Source organism: Hippocampus zosterae, chromosome 19 (genome assembly GCF_025434085.1).
Source record: "Hippocampus zosterae strain Florida chromosome 19, ASM2543408v3, whole genome shotgun sequence".
Classification (NCBI taxonomy): Eukaryota; Metazoa; Chordata; class Actinopteri; order Syngnathiformes; family Syngnathidae; genus Hippocampus; species Hippocampus zosterae.
Genome location: NC_067469.1, coordinates 11,129,714 through 11,149,633, shown reverse-complemented (window position 1 = coordinate 11,149,633; position 19,920 = coordinate 11,129,714). Strand labels below are relative to the sequence as shown.

At 42.3% G+C, this 19,920-nt stretch overlaps 1 protein-coding gene across 1 annotated transcript; it reads left to right on the top strand.

Annotated features, from left to right (window-relative positions):
- The first annotated feature begins 501 nt into the window (after positions 1–501).
- kcnk10a (potassium channel, subfamily K, member 10a) lies at positions 502–19,591 on the top strand. The gene is made up of 7 exons (XM_052052159.1): positions 502–1,000; positions 2,727–3,109; positions 13,206–13,323; positions 14,312–14,472; positions 16,061–16,253; positions 17,908–18,050; positions 18,460–19,591. The coding sequence occupies exons 1-7, from the start codon at positions 949–951 to the stop codon at positions 19,132–19,134; spliced, it is 1,725 nt and encodes a 574-aa protein (XP_051908119.1). The 5' UTR covers positions 502–948; the 3' UTR covers positions 19,135–19,591.
- The last annotated feature ends 329 nt before the right edge of the window (positions 19,592–19,920 follow it).

Below are 19,920 nucleotides of genomic sequence, written 5' to 3'. Positions count from 1 at the left end.
TCACGTTCCCTTCAATGGTCATTACTCTCTCCCTCTTTCTTCGTCTTCCCCTCCCTCGCTGTGCTCTGCAACTTGAAGTAACTGCGCCACCTGGTGTTGAAATACCTGTCATTACAAGTCCAAACGAAATGAAAGCAATCGAACCTTAATTGTGCACGATCTTCGGCGGGCCGGATTAAAAAGACCAACAGCCCGCGGGCCGTAGTTTGGCCACTCCTGGTTTCCCAAAACTCATAACGGCCTCCAAGGGAAACCGTAACTACAATGTGGCCCGCGACCAAAATGACCACTGTAGTAAAGTAAAGTTTGTGTCCGCCTTCACACACACACACACACACACACACACATTTTTCAGACGCATTCAGTGTGAATGAATGTCTGTTATTAGAAATCTTTTTTTCTTCCTCACTTCACATCCATCCTTTTCCTCCCTGTGCCCTTTGTCTCACCCACCCTCTCCTCCGCTTCAAGGAACGAATGTTTTCATTATTTGACATCAGATGGTATTACGCATGCTCTCGGCACCGCCGCTGCGACGCCAGCCAGTGTTGCTCGTTCCAAACTGTTTGCGGCTACCTCAGGATGCGGTGCAGCAGTACACCACGACGTATACGTAAAAATTCCGAAAAAATTTAAGCGTACGTCCCGCCCCCACCCACCCTCGTCGGAGCGCCGTCTCCTCCTCGAGTCCATGCAACGTTGTTTATCTACTCCTGAGTCCCCCGATGCTTGATGCAGTGGGTGTGCGCCATAGGTGAAGGAGAAGAAATAGGAGCGGCATTTCACAAGCCTCCCCCAAGTCACCACATCAGACGCTCTCACCGTGGAGGATGTGTTTTTATTCGCTGCCGTTCTCGATTCTCTCTCGGTTAAAGACTGCAAGGGCGCCGAGAGATTAAAGAAATAGATATTTTCCCCGTAGAAACGTCTGGAGCCTGGATCACCAAGATGAAATTTCCCAGTGAATATCCAAGAAAACCAGGGAACAGCCCGTCACCAGGTTGGACTGTCATTTAATCGTTTTTGTTTACCCGTATGCAAATAGAAAGTCCCTCAAAAGTGATTCTTTTATCTGAACTTCCTTCCACCGTATCCCTATTTTCAAAGTGCTGCAGTGTGAAGCTCTGCCTTTATGCAATGTTGTTAACATCCCTCATGTGCAGCCTTGAGTATTTTTGTACCGTGGCTCCGGCAGGTTTGCTCATGAAAAAATAATAGAGAAATACAGCAGTGAAGATTTAGCCTGCATGGTGAAGTTTATGGTCAATAGCTGTTGCAAATCAGTTGTATTAAAACAAATAAATATATATAGGCGATAAATATGTTCATACAGGGAAGCATTTTCCATTTGTGAGAAGACAATTGTTCTTGGAAAAATCTATTCCTTCGGTATGGCGCAGTGGAGGGATTTCCACTGTTGTTGTGGATTTTGCATTACCTCACCCACTATAGGCAGATCCTCCTCAAATCTTGCATGTCTGTCACGTCCCATCACAGCATCTACGTGTTCATCCAGTTGTGGCAGACTGTGATATTGTCAACATACTCTCTTAATCTTTGATGAGTTGAAACTGTTTGGTCTCTTTTTGAACTGTCTGTTTTAAAAGGTGACATTTGGAGCTTGGCCAACGTTCTCTGCACATTGCAATTGAATGGTTACATAACTTGAAACAATCGAACAGTTATGGTCGATGTCACTGATATGTGGGAAAGTGGTTTATCATATCGTTGGCCAAAAATATTCACCATATAACAACAGGAAATGCAAACAGTTGATTGAAATATTCCGTTGCACTGCTGTCGTTTTGGTGATGCGCAGAGACAATCAACACCTCCACTGCATTTATGACACGGTCTACCAGGCAGACGTGGTCTTGATAGGTGTGATATTCAGCAACGTGCCGCCCATACTACTGCATTTGAACGCTTTTCATGCACCGAAATGAACATTTCTTTGATTTTTTTTTTTTTTAGGGATGGCTAGTTATCATCTTTAGATTGTCTCTTGATTCAGATTTAATCCTCAAGAGTCGGTAGCGAGTCATTGTAGGTAAAATAAATAAATACATAAATAAATAAGATGAAGAAGTCTGCACCTATCCATGTGGTCACCAATTTTTCTTGAGTACGACACTTGGTGTGTGTAATGCACTTACAGACACAAGGCAGGACATGTGCACTGATAGAAAGGACAGTCATTTCAGCCTCTTTTGTCAGTGATCCTATTTTTTCGGTCAACATTCAAAGCGACCACAGGTAAGCGCTCGGACAGCGAAACAACTTGTGTGTGTGTTTTTCAAACTGTTTTTAGATGAAATGCTTCCCCATACTGAGTTGGAGTACTTGCACTTAATTGCGTAATTTTATCCTCACACAATTTTCTTCAGGTGAGAACTTACAGAAGACAAATGCGTTGATCTTAAAGCAGTTAACTGAATTATTTTGTGTGCATTTTATTGCTTTGTGGGACCTCTCGGGAGAAAATAAATACAGGGAAGATTTGTTATAGTAGTCAGGGGGTTTTTTGGACTGCTGCAAGCATGATAACAGGATGTCCACTGTAGTAAATGCTGTGCCTGAAAAGGTTAATGTTGTTTGCCACACCATCTATCCATCCATTCATACACTTGAGATGTAAAACTATGCCAATGTGACGCTTATCCGTGACGTATCACATTGTTCAACCATTTAAAAAAAAATTTTGACTCCTTTTTTTGTTCTTCCAGTGGCAGTTCAGACTAATTTGGTCCCACCCAAAAAGATGCAACCGGGTATGCTACAATCCAGTCTGGTGCACGCCAGTGTGGCAACTATGCAGAACCCAATGGGATGCTCTTTGCCCCGACTCTCCATTTCCCGGCCCACGAGCATGGTAGCCAGCATGGAGGCAGTAGGTGACGGCGTGGCTCCTTTTACCATGATGAAACTTAAGACGGTGCTGGCGGTTTTCGTGGTGGTGGTGGCTTACTTGGTGGCAGGAGGACTGGTGTTCCAAGCACTCGAGCAGCCATTTGAAAACAACCAGAAGATCACCATCACGGCAGAAAAGGCGGCGTTCCTGCAAAAGCATCCCTGCGTGTCCCCAGATGAGCTGGAGGCTCTCATCAAAGTAAGACCAGACACAAATCGATACTCCAGATTTACCTCAGCATTGAATGGGGTCCCGAGAGGGAATTAAAGCAACTGGAAGCCGAGCTCCCCTATTGATCTGACCCCATTCAACACATCGTACCGTCATTCTGTAATTCGATAAAACCACACTTCACCTTCTGTTAAGTGTAACAAAAAAAAGTTGTTTTTTTAGGGATGAAATTACATGAAGGCCACATTTACACCGTTGAGTCAAAATCGGGAATACTTTAGTTTTAGTTAAAATTACTCAGTCAATTTGAAAATTAAAATAATGTGCAATAGGCCATTTTTTAAAAACATTAAAACGAAAATATTGTCTGGAAACTGCAAGACTTACTGGTGCCCTTCCAATGTACAGCAAACAGGGATTGGTGTTGTTAAGTGGGTGGAGATTTCAAAAGTGGTGTTACTGTCAAAATCAAGAGTTTTCACTCTGTCAGTCATAGCAGCTGAGAAGGCGATGCTCCCTGATTCGTTGATTCCACCTGGGCGCTTGTGACACGGCTCTTTCCTTTTTAAGATATGCCAGGATGTGATATGGTGACAGATGTCTCCAGGCAACCCTGTGGTACTTTTTACATCACATACTGTTTCACTCCGTGTCTGTGAAAATGTGTCATGAATTGAAGGCCTGTCATTTTATAATCCACTCATTTCTTAGTCCCGGTATAGGACTGGAAGAAAGAAATTCAAATCTGGTGCTTTGTTTTCTGTGAGTCATAGTTTCACAATAAACAGTACAAAATAGCTGTGTAACTTCCTGTTGCTGCGACAGCCCCAAGCATATTTGCTTCATATCGTCTTTTCATGTATTTATAAACTCCTTTTCAGACTTTGGATGTGTACCATTTGCTGTCTCCTTTGGTTAGTTACAGACATGGCTTAGAATTCAAACTTGTTTGTTACATAAATCAGCCTTTCTATGAGTGTCTGTCTGTCTTGTTTGTTGTCTGTTTGGAAATCTGGAGTTTGATTTAATGAAGGTTAGCACATGCAAAAGCAGGCACACATTGATTGCTTAGAAAAATCGGACTGGAAGCTCGCTAACTTGACACAACCACAGTTGTTTCTCTCAAATGTACAAAACTGACGCACAGTTCACTTTAGGAGGGATATATATAAATAAATAAATTATATATATATATATATATATATATATATATATAGTCCACTTATGCAATAACAAGCGCAAAGAGAAAATATCATAGTGACAGTGACGAATAATAAACTGATGATGATGAATTAGAATTCACCCACGATGTATTTTGCATCTAAAAAAAAAAACCCAAATGTATTGTGAACATGCATGATATTGTACAATGAAGTCAGTTTGAACAGTTAAGATAAGAAAACCTACATTAGTCTCACAATGGAGAAATTCCCAATTCACAGCAGCAAAGTTATGAAAGGAAAAAGTAGAACAACAAAATATAGGAACACATTTTATTTTTTATTCAGCAGCCTGACAGCAGTCGGTAGGAACCAGCGGCGGTATCTCTCCTTTTTGCAGCGCGGGTGTAACAGTCTCTGGTTGAAAGAGCTACCTAGTGCTGTCAGGGCAGGCTGAAGGGGGTGAGAGGGACTGTCCATCTGTCATGATTCGGTTTAGGGACCAACAGGTGGCACTGTAGGGCTCCCCCGGCAGCTGCACACCTGTTGGTCATTTGGTAATTAGTTGTATAAAAGTACTCCTCGCCAAACACTCGGTGTTGGGTCATTGTTGCTTCTTGCTACTGTCATGTGTGTTGCTGTTTGCTCTTGGTTTCTGTCATGTTTGCTAAACATCCATGAGGCCTCATGAGGCGTGTTGACACAATGACACACTGTGTTGATACTGTACTGATACTGTGTCGCTGACCACTGCCACCTGCTGGACGTTCAAAATCCCTGCAGCCAACCCACTTGACAGACTGAATAAACTGATTTGATGATGACGTGCATACAATGCACTACCTCACTCTACCCAATGACTGGTACTGAATGAGTTAAAAGCTCAGTGTAGCCACAAGCGCCATTGTTTATGTTGTTGTTTATGCTGTTTGTATTGTCTATACTGTTCAGATTACATGTCTTTTTTTATACAGTGTAGCTGCTATCCTTTCTTAGCTGTGTGTGTTTAATGCACAGCATGTTTACATGCGTGTATGCACTGAGGATTGAAAGGAAGAAATTTCATTTATGCTGCATGTCATACATAAAGCATATTAGACAATAAAGATGACATTGACTCTTGACAATATCATTCACATCCATGCATTCATATTGTATCATTCAATGTGTTTCAATAATGTGAAATTCTTGTGAATGAGGATGCTTGTGGGCTTTGTCTTCACAATTTTTGATTTAGAAAAATAAGATGCTCCAGTGTTTTAAATTTCAGTCTGTTGCGTTTAATGCATGCTATTTCCCCTGTTGTGGAGAAGACACACACACAATGGAATAAGACATGTCAAAAATCCGAGAGACACTTGGTGAGACAAGGAGATTTTAATGAATACCTTATTCTCCAAAAGGAGATCAAAATGGCTCTACGCAGCGGACAATTTGTATTTGTCCGGAAGCTGCTACATAATATGCACGTACTGTAGCAACGTCACTCGAGTGAAGCGCGTCTCAGCAGTCGATAGTCTGCTGCTCTCAGCTGTGCGCGCGAGCACGTACTTGCGGCGTCGACCCAACCCACGCCACATAGCTTTGAACTACAACAACAGCTAAACTAGCCTAGCCGATGTAATGATGGTCAGCAGACAAGGTTTACGTTTTATGTGACTTTTAATAGCAACGTGGCAGAGTCATCAAACATGCGGTGTGCTCACTCGCAGTCACTTTCTGGAACTCCCCCTTAGAGGCGGGACCTCTCAATCAACTGGAGTATGACGTACAGTACAAACGTTCATATAACACTTCTCATATAATAATAGCCTATTATATGACAACCGACATGACGCTAGAAGTCAGACGGACACATTATTTTCTGATAATCAGTGTGTTTTCCGTATTGCCCAAACATATATTTTTATTCGAGCGAGGGTGGGGTCTAGCTGGTTTCGGCAATCGGCATCGTGTCGCCAGACGCACTTCCTTAGGATACACTGTGTGGGCTTTTGCTGCGTCAACGCCCCCTGCACTGAGTCGACGCCCCCTGGACTAAGTGCCGCAGCTTGGACTGTGCCAAGCAGCCGATGCAGTCTAAACTGCACCGGTGCAGTTCACGTGTCAATTAGCAGCCTGGACTGTGTCAACGCAGCCGATGCAGTCTAAACTGCGCTGGTGCAGTTCATGTGTCAATCACGTGACGTAATGAAGCGGCACATGCACCGACACGTGGTTTGCTCTGTGAGCCCGGCGCATGCATCAACGCATCGGTGTCGCTGGACCTATCACTAATGTTTAGTTCATTGTTATGTTTTGGCTTTAGCCAGGGTTTTTGTTTGATACTTTGGACTTTGTGTGTTTTGGATTTAGTTTTCTTTGTTTTAAATTAGAGCTGTCAAACGATTAAAATATTTAATCTAATTAAAAATGCAACTGTCATAATTAACTCAAATGAACAAAAAAATTAATCGTGATTACTCACACATTTTTTATCGTTTCTGAATTTCCTTTTACATTTTTTGTCCTATTTTTCCCCATTTTAATGCTCTCATCAACTTGGAATCATGAATCAGTTTTCTATGTGCCAAATGCAAATATTTACTGAAATAACAATTTCGATTTTCAATTTTACATGAACATTTTTCACTTGGAGCAGTTGTTCACACTTAATCTCTCACAAAATATTACTGTCCATCAACAACAGTGAAAAAAATATTTTGTCACACAACGGCTGCTTTAACAGCTTTTTTTATGAAATCAAAACAGAGCAATATAACATTATAAAGTGCACATCTAACGTATACTAGGACTCAGCCTATAGTGGATTTAAACCATGGTTGCATACTTCGTTTTTCTCAAGTTTGCTTTGAACACAGTAGTCTGGCCCTGCGATTGGCTGGCAACTGATTCAGGGTGTCCCCCGCCTACTGCCCGAAGACAGCTGGGATAGGCTCCAGCACCCCCCGCGACCCTAGTGAGGATCATGCGGCTCGGAAGATGAATGAATGAATGAGTCTGTTTCTGTATGTTTGCTGGAGAATAACGAGACCCCGGACGCCAGTGTTCGTTATGTGCCGCTGCATTCAAAACTGCCGGCCGTACAAACAAGCGCAAGCACTTCCCCCATGCTGCTGGGGCAAACCATTCTGAAAGAGGAGGGTTTCACTCCCCCTAACACAGTCAGGCTATGTTGATTATGTTGGTCCTTCTTGCGCGGAAGTCTCTCTACGGTTTTTGTGTCTACCTCATTTCAGATGACTACACTTGGTTCGATGACAACACTGGAGACGTTTTATTTTAGCTAGGTCGGTACCACAGCAGCGCAGACGAACACAGAGAAGCTCCACCCGCTCTATTTATATGGACACGAAACGCTGTAACCTTCCACACAAAATAGTTCCAAACAAGTAACAATCGCGTCAGTGGCATACATCATATACCTGTATAATACGCAGAGAGAGAAGAACAGGTGACTCTGGTCTTGTCAGTGGAACAATCTGGCAACTTTTTAAAAGTAAACTTTCCATTCATAAAGTCTTTAAGTATCCGTTTTCGGTGTCTCGCGCTGCCTTGGCTGGCAAAACAGACATGGGCGTGGACCTCTGCAGCTCGCTTGTTGTTTTGTTTCTGATGTATTTATAGAGCAACGTAACATCTGCTTGTGACGTGTGCCACGTTAATCTCGCGAGAAAAAAATGTATCCTGTTAAAATTCATTTAAATTAATGCCAATAAAAACGCGCTAAACTGACAGCTCTATTTTAAATACAATTTTTAAAATACACCCTGCTCCTCCCTCCTGTATGCTTTTTGGGGTCCACCACCACCTCGCTGTGTGACACCATCATAGCTTTTAGTTTAGCTAGCATCCTCCTGTTGCCCACCTCCTCTGGAGCAGTGTTTTTCAACCCGTGTGTGTGCCGCGGGAAAATATCCAATTTGTATGCCTGTGCGGTCTTTCGTCCAGAAAGTAATCAGGTAGTACCCTCCCATACCGCCAGGGAACAGCAACAGCTAGCCAATTGTCTTGTGTTTCGACTAGAGACAGGCGAATTTGTGACGCATGAATGGAGGACGACGGTGTAACAATAAGGCGGAGAAAAAAAAGTAGTGTGTTTCCGGTAACCCGACCGACCGAGAATTTCTATGTCGAAAAAAAACCTTTACGGTCTGCATTTTTTTTTTCAAACAACCCTCTACATTTTTGTGTTTACATTGGTGCAAACTCTCGCGATATTAACGTTGCATGCGTGCGTCGTTTACCCTGTCGTCTGTCAACAACATTGAATAATGGCGGCGACCGCGATCTCCGGCGACAGTTTAAACCTTCTGTGTTACAGTCACATGCTCGCACCGTAATGTTAAGAAAATAGCATCCATTGATGCATCGAACAAATTCAGCGAACTATTTGAACACCATGGGCCGAGTAAAAATCGAGGGTGGAGGCGGCGGCGCACCCCGGCCCCCCGAGTCCGGGGCTTGGAGAAAACTAAATAGGTGGCGGCGTCGCTGGCAGCGGAGCGGCGGCGGGGGCGATGCTGGCGTCGCGGGGGTAGGGGATGGTGTCGGTTGGTGCGCGTCGCGCGGCCGGCCGCTCCCCGTCCCGCGGTCAGGCGCCCGTCGACGTTCCCCGACCGCCCACCCCGGCGACCTGCGCGCTTGCGCGCTCGTTGACGCACCATCCGCCTAGTCTGCGCAACTCTGGTCCAGGATGTGCCACGGCCGGCGTCGGGGACCTCTCCCCGCCGGTGCCATCGCGACCTCGGAACCTAACACCCAGCCGTAGGACACCCAACTCTCTCGCCGCCAGCGGGGGGTTCAATATCTCCTTGTTTTATGTTTTATGGTTATTTTATTTAAATTGTTGATGAGGGGGAAAAAAAAAACATTTTCTGACCTACCGACCCAATGCTGAAATTTCATGCATCTTTTTTGTTTGGCCTAAATATGAAAGATGATAACATACTGTTTTCTTTGTGTTCATTTGATTCCAATTCAAGCTGTTATAACGTCATTCTTCAATGTTAAAAACGGTTAGTGTAACAATATAACACGCTCATTGTTAAAATAAGCTGGGGGAGGGTTCACATTTTCAGCTAGTGGTGTGCCGCGAGATTTTTTCAATGAAAGAAGTGTGCCTTGGCTCAAAAAAGTTTGAAAAAGACTGCTCTAGAGTGTCTAGGGAGCAGCTGAGGACAGAACTGGTTAAAGAGCTATAAATAAAAATGCTGTCAACAGTTTATAGCGTGCATGTCAAAACAGTCGAACCTCGTTTCAACAAACGTACCCCAATAACGTTTTCAACCCTAGAACGTTCACATCCTCTGTCTGTATTTCCCATGAGTCATTTTCCATTTGCCGATTTTTGCTTACAACTAACTTTATAACGTAAACTTCATTATAACGACCAGATTTTCCCCACAAAATGGTCAAAACGCCTTGGTTAAAATGAACCGTGGGAAGCTAATTTACGCCGCGACCTAGTTTACGAACAAAATGTACAGTGCGTGATTAGCCTATGTTGCTTAGTTTAGCAACGCCCCTGATCGATTCGGCACATTATTGTACTGTACTTTCTGCCGTAACTCACGGAGGCTCGTCGCGGTCCTCGGACAAGGTCTGAAAACATGTCTGGTAAACGGAAGCAAATCTCGCTGTCTGTAAAGGCTGAGATTGTCTCTCACGTTCGAAAGGAAGCTCAGCCAAGACGACGTGAATTGACGACAGTTGGCTTCTTTGGCTGTACTGGCAGTTGCCGATGGCGGGCAACATTCGCAGACGGATTTATTTATTTTTATTTTTTCAGAACTGACGCAGGAACGCTACAATAGTTTTATTTCACGTCTTATAAAATAATATTTTTTCATCCACACATTTGTGATTGAGATGTTTAAAGTGTATTACATGTTCATGTTTTTACATCTATAAATGTTCATAATGTATTGTAATCCCCTTCAATGTGGACAGGATGCACGCAGTCGCTAATGCAATCTGATCGTTTTTAATAAACAAAGGGGCAGTTAACACACATTCACAGGAGTTGCTGATAGCCACAACTCACGCCCATGCACTGAGCACTCCACACTCAGACCAACTGCCGGAGCCAATATTCCCCCAACCTGGCTCGTCCCCTATCCATGACGTCACCCACGACTCAACCAAGCCAGCCCTCGAACACACAAATACAAGAAACAGATATTACAGTATTATACATCATAGTTGGCGGACATTTTATCGGAAATGGTTCCAATGAACTACCGTTATAACGTACAGATTTGTTATGTCCCTCGAGGTACATTACAACGAGGTTCGACTGTACACATAATACACACGTTAAATATGTATGACACATTTATTACACTCTACCTGGGAGTGTATTCCTCGCAACCAATTGGGATGTTTTTCCATTACTGAAGAGTGAAGGACGGCCCTGTGGTCCAGTGGTTAGCACATCGACCTCACAGTGCACAGGTATCTGGTTCAATTCCAGCTCCGACCTCCCTGTGTGGAGTTTGCTTGTTCTCCCCGGGTCTGAGTGGTTTTTTTCCCAGGTATCTCCGTTTTCCTCCCACATTCCAAAACCCAGCATGGCAGGCTGAATGAACACTCCAAATTGTCCCTAGGTATGAATGTGAGTGAGGATGGCATCTGTGTGTGCCCTGCGATTGGCTGGCAACCAGTTTAGGGTGTCGCGCCCCCCACTGCCCGAAGACAGCTGTGATAGGCTCCAGCACGCCCCGGCGACCCTTGTGAGGCCAAGCAGATTGGAAAATAGATGGATGGATGAATCTTGAATGAAAAGATGATCTGAATTCCCTTCATGATTTTGCCTCTTTAACAACTTTAAATACCGCATTAAAAAAACACTAAATGATGTGACGGGAAAACTTCTCTGCCTATGTAAGACATATTTTTCAATGAAATTAAAGGGGAAGTTGAAGTGAAAAATGTTCTTTATAATAAAATGTACAATCCTGCCAAGTAATCTAAACACAGTATTCAGATTAATATTGCATTCTTGGTATAGAAATTGAGCAACCATGATGTCATTTTCAGTCAGAAAGTGGCAAAATAGCCTCCCTCTCAGATGGACAAAAATGGGGTAGATTTTGCTCTTTAATTCGGATTCTGATGAATGTTAATTCAAAATTAATCAGAATACTGTGTTCAATCTAGTGCAGGGGTCGGCAACCCAAAACGTTGAAAGAGCCATATTGGACCAAACAAATAAAAAGCAAGTCTGGACCCGCAAAAAAATAAAAGCCTTATAATGAAGGCAACATATGCTGTATGTATCGACATAAGCTATATTAGCCTAATATCAAAATGACTAAATTGGCTCCAAATACACCATGAGCCTTCATGATGAAATGTTTTTTTTTCCCTGTAATGCATCCTGTCAAGCAGGGGTGGCCAACCTCTTTTGACCGAAAATCTACTTTTCGATCAACCAGCCTGCCGAAATCGACCTGTTACCGCACGCACGCATAACACGGACTTACACGGGCATGCCATAATAAGCAAAAGCCATAACGGCCCCTAAGATGAACGAGGCAACTTTTGCAGCGGGTTAACTATCATAGCTCACTCACATGTACCATTTACAAATGCTTGTCTCAGCCTTCCAGATTCCCATTCTTTGCCAGTACCCTAGGTGAATTGGTCAGCAAGCTCTGCTTTTTTTTTACAACAGCTACCTGCAAAGAGAAACATGTGACACAAATCTTTGTTGACAGAAATGTTGAAATTAGTTATTTATTTTACACATTTTTACAGCATTGGAAAACGTTAAGAATGTTTGTCCTCCTACAGAAACCATATTAGAACAAAATATATATTTCCCTCCCCCCTATTGTCCCTTGTGTGAGCATGAGCACGGACATGGTTGTTCGTTTCTGCGCGCCCCTGTGATTGGCTGGCAACCAGTTCAGGGTGTCCCCCGCCCACCCGATTACAGCTGGGATGGGCTCCAGCACCCCCGCGACCCTTGTGAGGATAAACTGGATCGCAAAATGGATGGATGGATGTTCCAATGCTCGTGTCCATATAGCGAGGTGGATATGACATTGCTAACGTGCAACAGTGCATTCGTTGTGCAAAAACATAAGACCATAGTCCCTCAGTTTGAAGTGTTTTTGAAAATTCATGTTCTGAGTTTGTATGTCCCGTAATTCCCATGTACAGGCTTTTTTGTTGTTGTTAAAAATTAGAATATCTTTGAAACCAGGGCTCTGTCACTGCATTAAATAATGTGATACCATATTACACCATTTCCCTCAAGACCAATTATTGAAGGCCACGATAATTAATTAATTTTATTATTGTCCGGAGACTTGCTCAAAGACAAGCCTTTTATCGCAATTTTTATGAGATGGTGATGTATTGTAACATCATGATGCTGTTATTGATTATCCATTCGTTTTCTGTTCCACATATCTTGTTTCGAGTTGCAGGGATTTAGAGCGTAAGTAAATAAATGTTCCTCACTATAATCTAAATTAGAGACTTTGTTGGTATGTTTTTTTTGTTTGTTTGTTACAATCATTTGAAGGCAAAAAATCGAAACACCACTGTTTTGGTAAAAAAAAAAAATTATAATGCTTTATTGGTTACATTTTAATACATAAATCCTCCCGAATTTATTTGAATAAAGGATCACTGAAGCAAACGTTTTATTATTATTATTATTATTTTTTTAGCATGGAAATGTGGGCTACTACAAGCGTGGTTTAGTCGTCTCACATTAGGACAAAATGTAAAAGTTATGCATTCGTTTGAGACATCGATAATCTAATAACCCAGTGAATCAAATTTTAGCCCTGTGAATCAAATCTTGAGGTAATGAGAGATTTCATACACACCCTCACAAAAAGGTACAGCTGTGAGTCCCACACAATAACAAGAGCAAAATACTATACATCTTCAAAATGAATAAAATATTGAATATGACGCGCCTCTCTCTTGGATTCTCTTCACAGCACTCTGTTGTTGCTGTAAACGCCGGTGTGAATCCTGTTGGTGATACCTCCTATAACTCTAGCCACTGGGATCTGGGTAGTGCCTTCTTCTTTGCTGGAACAGTTATCACAACCATAGGTACAATGAAATGTTCTTAAGTGTATTTTTGTTATGTGCTTAACTCAAGAAAACTGTGCATTTAGATCAGGGCTGGCGGAGCCAATGTAGTGCCCTAGGCAAGATACTTCTCTGGCGCCCCCCTCTGTCGCTTATTATAAATATCCCCCCTCCCCCCCAAAAAAGGTTTACGAAAAACAAAATTGAAAAATATTCTCTGTAATGCATGTGCAATATTCAGTCGCAATGTAGATTGGCAATTTACTGCAATTTAAAATGGCATGTGTTAATAACAGTAAAGTTTACTGTACTACTGTACTACTGCTAATAGCGACAATAAGAATGATCATTCTGATTCCTAACAATGTTTAATGCAACGGTTAAAGCAATTAACGTGCGTTAGACGATTTCAACTGACACAACTAGGATCAAAAACCTGATGTATAAAGTGAAAAGGGAAAATACATTTGACGATTAACAGTAGGGGAAAAAATCAGGCATATAGGCAAAGCAGGTGTAAGTGTTATCATCAAATAATAAAATCATACATCGGGCCAATATTAAGTACGCACCATACTGAGTACAGTTACTTAGAAAAATATATTTCAAGACGCCACCCCCCTTTGTGGCCCCGTTACATAAAAATAAAAACGATAATTGACGATTTCACCATCGGGTCCGTCAGAGACACCCATCAGCCAAAAGAGGGCGGGCAAGGGAAGTAGGCATTATTGCTTTCGTAGAAATTATATTTTTCATATAACAGTAATTGGGCATTGTTTTGCATTCAAATCCATAAGCCGACTATTTGTTCAATTCAAGAGTTATTAGAAACTAATATTTCTAATGTGAAAGGTGATTTTTGTTCCCCTTATGCCGATTTTGGCGCTCTCTGGTGTTCTTGGCGCCCTTAGCACCTGCCTATGTGGCCTAATGGGTGAGCCGGCCCTGATTTAGATCTAGCCTGAAAAAAAAATGCATCTTGACCTTATCTTTTCTATTTTCATAGGGTATGGTAACATCGCTCCGAGCACTGAGGGAGGAAAGATTTTTTGCATTCTATATGCAATATTTGGCATCCCATTGTTTGGATTCCTTTTGGCAGGGGTTGGTGACCAGCTAGGGACCATATTTGTCAAAAGTATTGCCAAAGTGGAGATCATGTTCCGGGTGAGTTACATGTATATATGGTATATAAAAAGCCTACACACCCATGTTACAACATCAAGTTTTACTGAAATAAAAAATGAGACCAAGACAAATAATTTCAAAATGTTCTCCACCATTAACGTGACCAAAAATCCATCCAAAAACTATATACTTTACACAGCATAAGTAAAAAAACAACTGAGATAATATAATATAATATAATATAATATAATATAATATAATATAATATAATATAATATAATATAATATAATATAATATAATATAATATAATATAATATATACAGTCTATCTATTGATACAATACAATACAATACAATACAATACAATACATGCTGATTTATATAGCGCTTTCACAACAGCGGCAGCTGTAACAAAGCGCTTTACAAAACAGTTAACATAAAGTAAAATAATAAACACAACACATAACATAAAACACGGGCAGTCGTGCAGTCCTAACCACTTTGCCGTCACACGCTTTGTTGTTTGAAGCAGTTTGAGATGAAAGAGGAGAGAATCAAAGTGTCCTTTAACCAGTGGATCAGAGACGTCATGCTCAAAATGTGCACACGTCGGCTACAAGCTAAGTTTCAAAGTCAACAAGAAGCTGTAGCATCCATTGACGAAAAAAGAGATTGGTTCACTTCTCCTGTCCCATTGAAATCCACTTCAATTCCAAGCGGCGACTCACGGTTCCAAATACGCATCGGCGCTCTTCGCCAACGCTCCTCTCTCCTCATCCTCAACTTCAGCGGCCATCCATCCAGCCGCACCAACGCCAACTGTCCAACAGCGCTGACGTAGCCACTGAACAAATCGGGGTTGTGAAAAATGCTGCCCATTACTGGCGCAAAAAACACAAGCGCCCCAGGTCTGTCCAGCACCGACAGTCAATGGCGCCGACATTCCTCCCAATCAAATTGATAGGAACATTGCCTCTGCCAACATGGCCGCCATATATGCCTATGCATTGCCTTTGACATGAACATCACCCCTGCCTGGATACCTGTGGCAACAGCTGTTCAAACCATGTCTGGCCTCTGTCTGTTGTAGTTTGCGCCACAAAACCAATAATAAATATAATAATAAATAACCAATTATGGAACCAACAGATTTTGAAAACCATTGTACTAAGTATGTGCGATGCTCAAAATTTGCATTTGAGTCAGCACACATCAGTGCTATCAGATATTAAAGATACAAGGATGGGAAGATGTTATTCTGGTACGTGACTGAGTTTCATGCAAATCAGTACGTACCTGTCGGTCAGGAATTAATCCGGGAATCTTACTATAGCATCTGATTTTAGATTGAGCTAGCCTCAATTTCGATGGCATTGCGGTTTGCTTTGGTGAAAGATTGATGACCGTCAGGGCTTAGTAGAAAACACGGGCCAACAAGCAGGTTAGCTTTACAGTCTGTTAACATCTGACTCCATTTATTTTTTGAGGCTTAACTTAAAATGGTTAGTTTGCTGATAAAATCTATATTTTTGGGTATAAATCAATTAGTTTGTGTGTGCGTGTGTGCGTGTGTGTGTGTGTGTGCGTGTGTGTGTGTGTGTGTGTGTGTGTGTGTGTTTCTCCATAGAATAAACACAACCAAATCAGTCAAACTAAAATCAGATTGGCATCCACCCTCCTCTTCATTCTGGCCGGCTGCATCTTGTTTGTGACCATCCCAGCTGTGATCTTCAAACACATCGAAGGTTGGACAGCTCTGGAGTCGACGTATTTTGTCGTCATCACTTTGACAACTGTTGGGATAGGAGACTATGTGGCAGGTGAAACATTTGTTTCTGCTATAACAAAAAGAAACCTAAATTAGTGGCAATGCTTATGTGGCGTAAATATTTTTGATAAAGTCGATATGGTGTGGGCAGCACAGTGAGCTGGTGGTTACAACATTTGCCTGAAAATTCAGAGGTTCTCGGTTGAAACATTTGCTCTGGCCTTCATACTGTATTCAGAGTTCTAGGTACGCCCCAAGTTACAATACAATAAAATACATTGTTATTTATATTGCGCTTTCCCAACAGCTGCAGCTGTAACAATGCACTTTACAGAACAGTGAACATAAAATAAAATTACACAACACAACACATAAGACGGACAGTCTTACAATCTTAACCACTGTCCTGCACATGCTTTGTTGTTTGAATCAGTTCCAGATGAAAGAGGAGAGAATCAAAGTGCCCTTTCACCAGTGGATCAGAGACGTCATGCTCAAAATGTGCACACGTCTGCAACAAGCTAATTTTGAAAGTAAACACAAACCTGTAGCATCCATTGACGAAAAAAGAGATTGGTTCGGTTCACTTCTCTTGTCCAACGTAAATCGGCTTCAATTTCAAGCGGCGAGTCTCAGTTGCAAATACGCACCCATGCTCCGCGCCCATGCGCCTCTATCCTCATTGCGGCTTCACCAGCTATCCATCCAGCCGCACCAACGCAGACTATCCAACAGCGACGGCATCTCCGCTGAACAAATCGGGGCTGTGAAAAATGCTGCCCATTCCAGGCGCAAAAAACACAAGCGCTGTCTAGCGGCGGCAGTCAAATAGCACCGACATTCCCCCGCTGAAATCACAATCCTTGATAGGTGCTCCTTAGAAGGCGCACCCATCAAGATTCTTCTCCTTCGGCGAATGTCATGGGCAAAACTCTGAAAACAATCTACATAGGGTCCTCACGAAGGACAACATACACCATCTGACAAAACAAAAGACAGAAACAACAAAAGGCAAAGCTCTTAAAAAGCTCTTGCTGATGGCTGCCAACTACGGCACCATCTTAGATTATGGATTTGGATTATTATAAAACTGTTTAGCTTATATCTGGGTACTCCAGCTCCTCCTACATTCCATAAACATTCCTGTTGTTCATGTTACTTGAAGATTCTAAATTGTTAATGGGAGAGAAATGTGCCCTGAGATTGACAAGCTACAGAGAATGGATCGACGGTCAGTTTTGGTGTCTTTCATAAACATTTTTTTTTTTTCAAATCGGGCATGTTATAACAAATTCTCTTCAAAAATATATGCGACAATATCGTTAAACCCATGTTTTAACCAGTTCATTATCACACATAAAAGGAGACAAGCCTTGGACACGAACCTCAAACTATTTCAACCATAACAGACCATAACAATGCATACATTTATATGATTGAAACGACCGGTACTCTTCAATGAAAGAGCTTGTGAGCTGTCATTTCGCAGAAAAATGTTGACTTTAATGAACAACGTTACCCGGATACGAGATTACATTACATTCCAGAATGAGACATTTATCATTCAGGTTATAGCCCGCCCCCTATGCAAAGTGATTTTGGGATGGGCTCCAGTTAGACACACATATAATATGGACAAGTGGTATTGGAAATGGATGAATGGGAGAGACACTTATTTATTTGTGGCATTTTTTTTTATCTTTCAGGCGGAAATCGGAGGATTGAGTACCGCAAGTGGTATAGACCGCTGGTGTGGTTCTGGATCCTGGGTGGTCTGGCCTATTTTGCTGCAGTGCTAAACATGATTGGCGACTGGTTGAGGGTGCTATCAAAAAAGACCAAAGAAGAGGTATTCAAACACACGTTTTACATCATTCAGTGCTGTTTTGAATGGGTTTAGAATGATTTTGCACCCCACCAATGTAAAGGGATGACCTTCACTTGAATTTGACGGGTTTAATGTCCTCTGCAACAGAAGGAGAGTTGTTACGCCACTGGTGTCAAAGTCAAGGCCCGGTGGCCAGATCCGGCCCGCCACATCATTTTATGTGGCCCGCGAAAGCAAATCATTCGTGTCAACTTCCATGACCCTTGCTTAAATCTGTACTGACCTAAAAAACATCCTGATGGTGGTTTGAGTTAAAACCCAACGCTCATTCACATTTGACTATCACAGTTTTTAGTTTTCTGGTTTCTCAAGGTTGTTTTTATATATACATGACATCAAACACACTAAAGTATTTTATATATTTACCAAGGTTGTGGAAATCAAGGCTCATGCAGCAGAATGGAAAGCAAACGTGCGAGCAGAGCTGAGAGAAACAAGGCGGCGAATGAGCGTCGAGGTCAGCGACAAACTTCAGCGAGCTGCCACTATTCGCAGTATGGAAAGACGACAACTCGGCCTGGACCAACGGGCGGTGTCCATGGATATACTTTCTCCTGAACGCCGAGCCATTTTCAACAGTCTCGACACCAACAGCTACAAAACCTCCTCCCAGGAGAGTATCGACACCAAGTTGAACAATCTTCGACTAAGGGGCGCTGAGCAATGCGACCGTCAGTCCAACCACCAAACAACATCTGAAGACAACATTTTTAACCGCCTGAGTTCTGTCACTAAGCTGGCCAAACGCAACAGGAATCGAGAACTGAAGACAAACATCACAGAAGAAGCTCGCCGTCCGCATAGTGAAGCTTACGGTTGGATTACACCCACCTTTGATTGTAGCACACCTGTCATGGATGAAGGGAAGATCAAGGATGAGGAAAACGAAGAGGCCGAAGACAAAGAATGCAATACAAGCTTGTCTGAATTTCCATTGTTTGTAGAGGCTTACACGTCACATAATGGGCTTATTCTGGAACAAACCAAAGAGAACAAGAATGATGAAGCACTTGAAATGAAAGCGCATATTGAGATGAGCCCTTAACAGTCTGTAAATTGTTTTCAAATGCCACCATTTGTGCCTTAGGTTTTCTCTTTCACCAGTATGTGCTTAAGCAGGACCAATGCCTGCTTCTTTGTGCTACTGTACACGTATGCTGTTCTGTTGACATGCAGTATTCACAGTGCCCTAAGAATATGAGCTATACATTATTTATATTGGCTTCACCATGATCCAGTGTAAGAATGCAAAATACCCTCAGAGGTTGTGCACTTCCATTAATGAACGGTCACTGGGTAAAGTGTTCCTCCAGCAAGTGCTAAAGCAGAGGCTCCAACCATTGGTCCCTGGCCCAGTACCAGTTTGTTGACCATTTAGTTCAGTGTCACCCATTAAATTAATACGTGCGTGTGTGTGTGTGTGTGTGTGTGTGTGTGTGTGTGTGTGTGTCTGTGTGTGTGTGTGTGTGTGTGTGTGTGTATATATATATATATATATATATACATATAATGTGTATCAATCGCTGACGATATCATGAGATCATTCCCCACTCAGTGACAGTGTCAATTTGGGTGTGCGCATGATCGTTTGTCACTATATGTGCCCTTCGACTGACTGACGACCAGTTGAGGGTATAGTCTGCTTTCTGCACGAAGTTAGCAGGGATCGGCTCCAGCAACTCCCCGTGACCCTGTTCAGGATAAGCGGTGTTTAAAATGGATGTGTATATCTATCTATCTATCCATCTATCCATCTATCCATCTATCCATCTATCCATCTATCCATCTATCCATCTATCCATCCATCCATTCATCCACCCACACACCCACC

Excerpts from the sequence above, each read along its gene's own strand:
- kcnk10a (XM_052052159.1), top strand. The coding sequence starts at position 949 with ATGAAATTTCCCAGTGAATATCCAAGAAAACCAGGGAACAGCCCGTCA. Across the intron at positions 3,110-13,205 it reads AGCTGGAGGCTCTCATCAAA|CACTCTGTTGTTGCTGTAAA; the intron begins GTAAGACCAGAC and ends TTCTCTTCACAG. Across the intron at positions 14,473-16,060 it reads AAGTGGAGATCATGTTCCGG|AATAAACACAACCAAATCAG; the intron begins GTGAGTTACATG and ends GTTTCTCCATAG.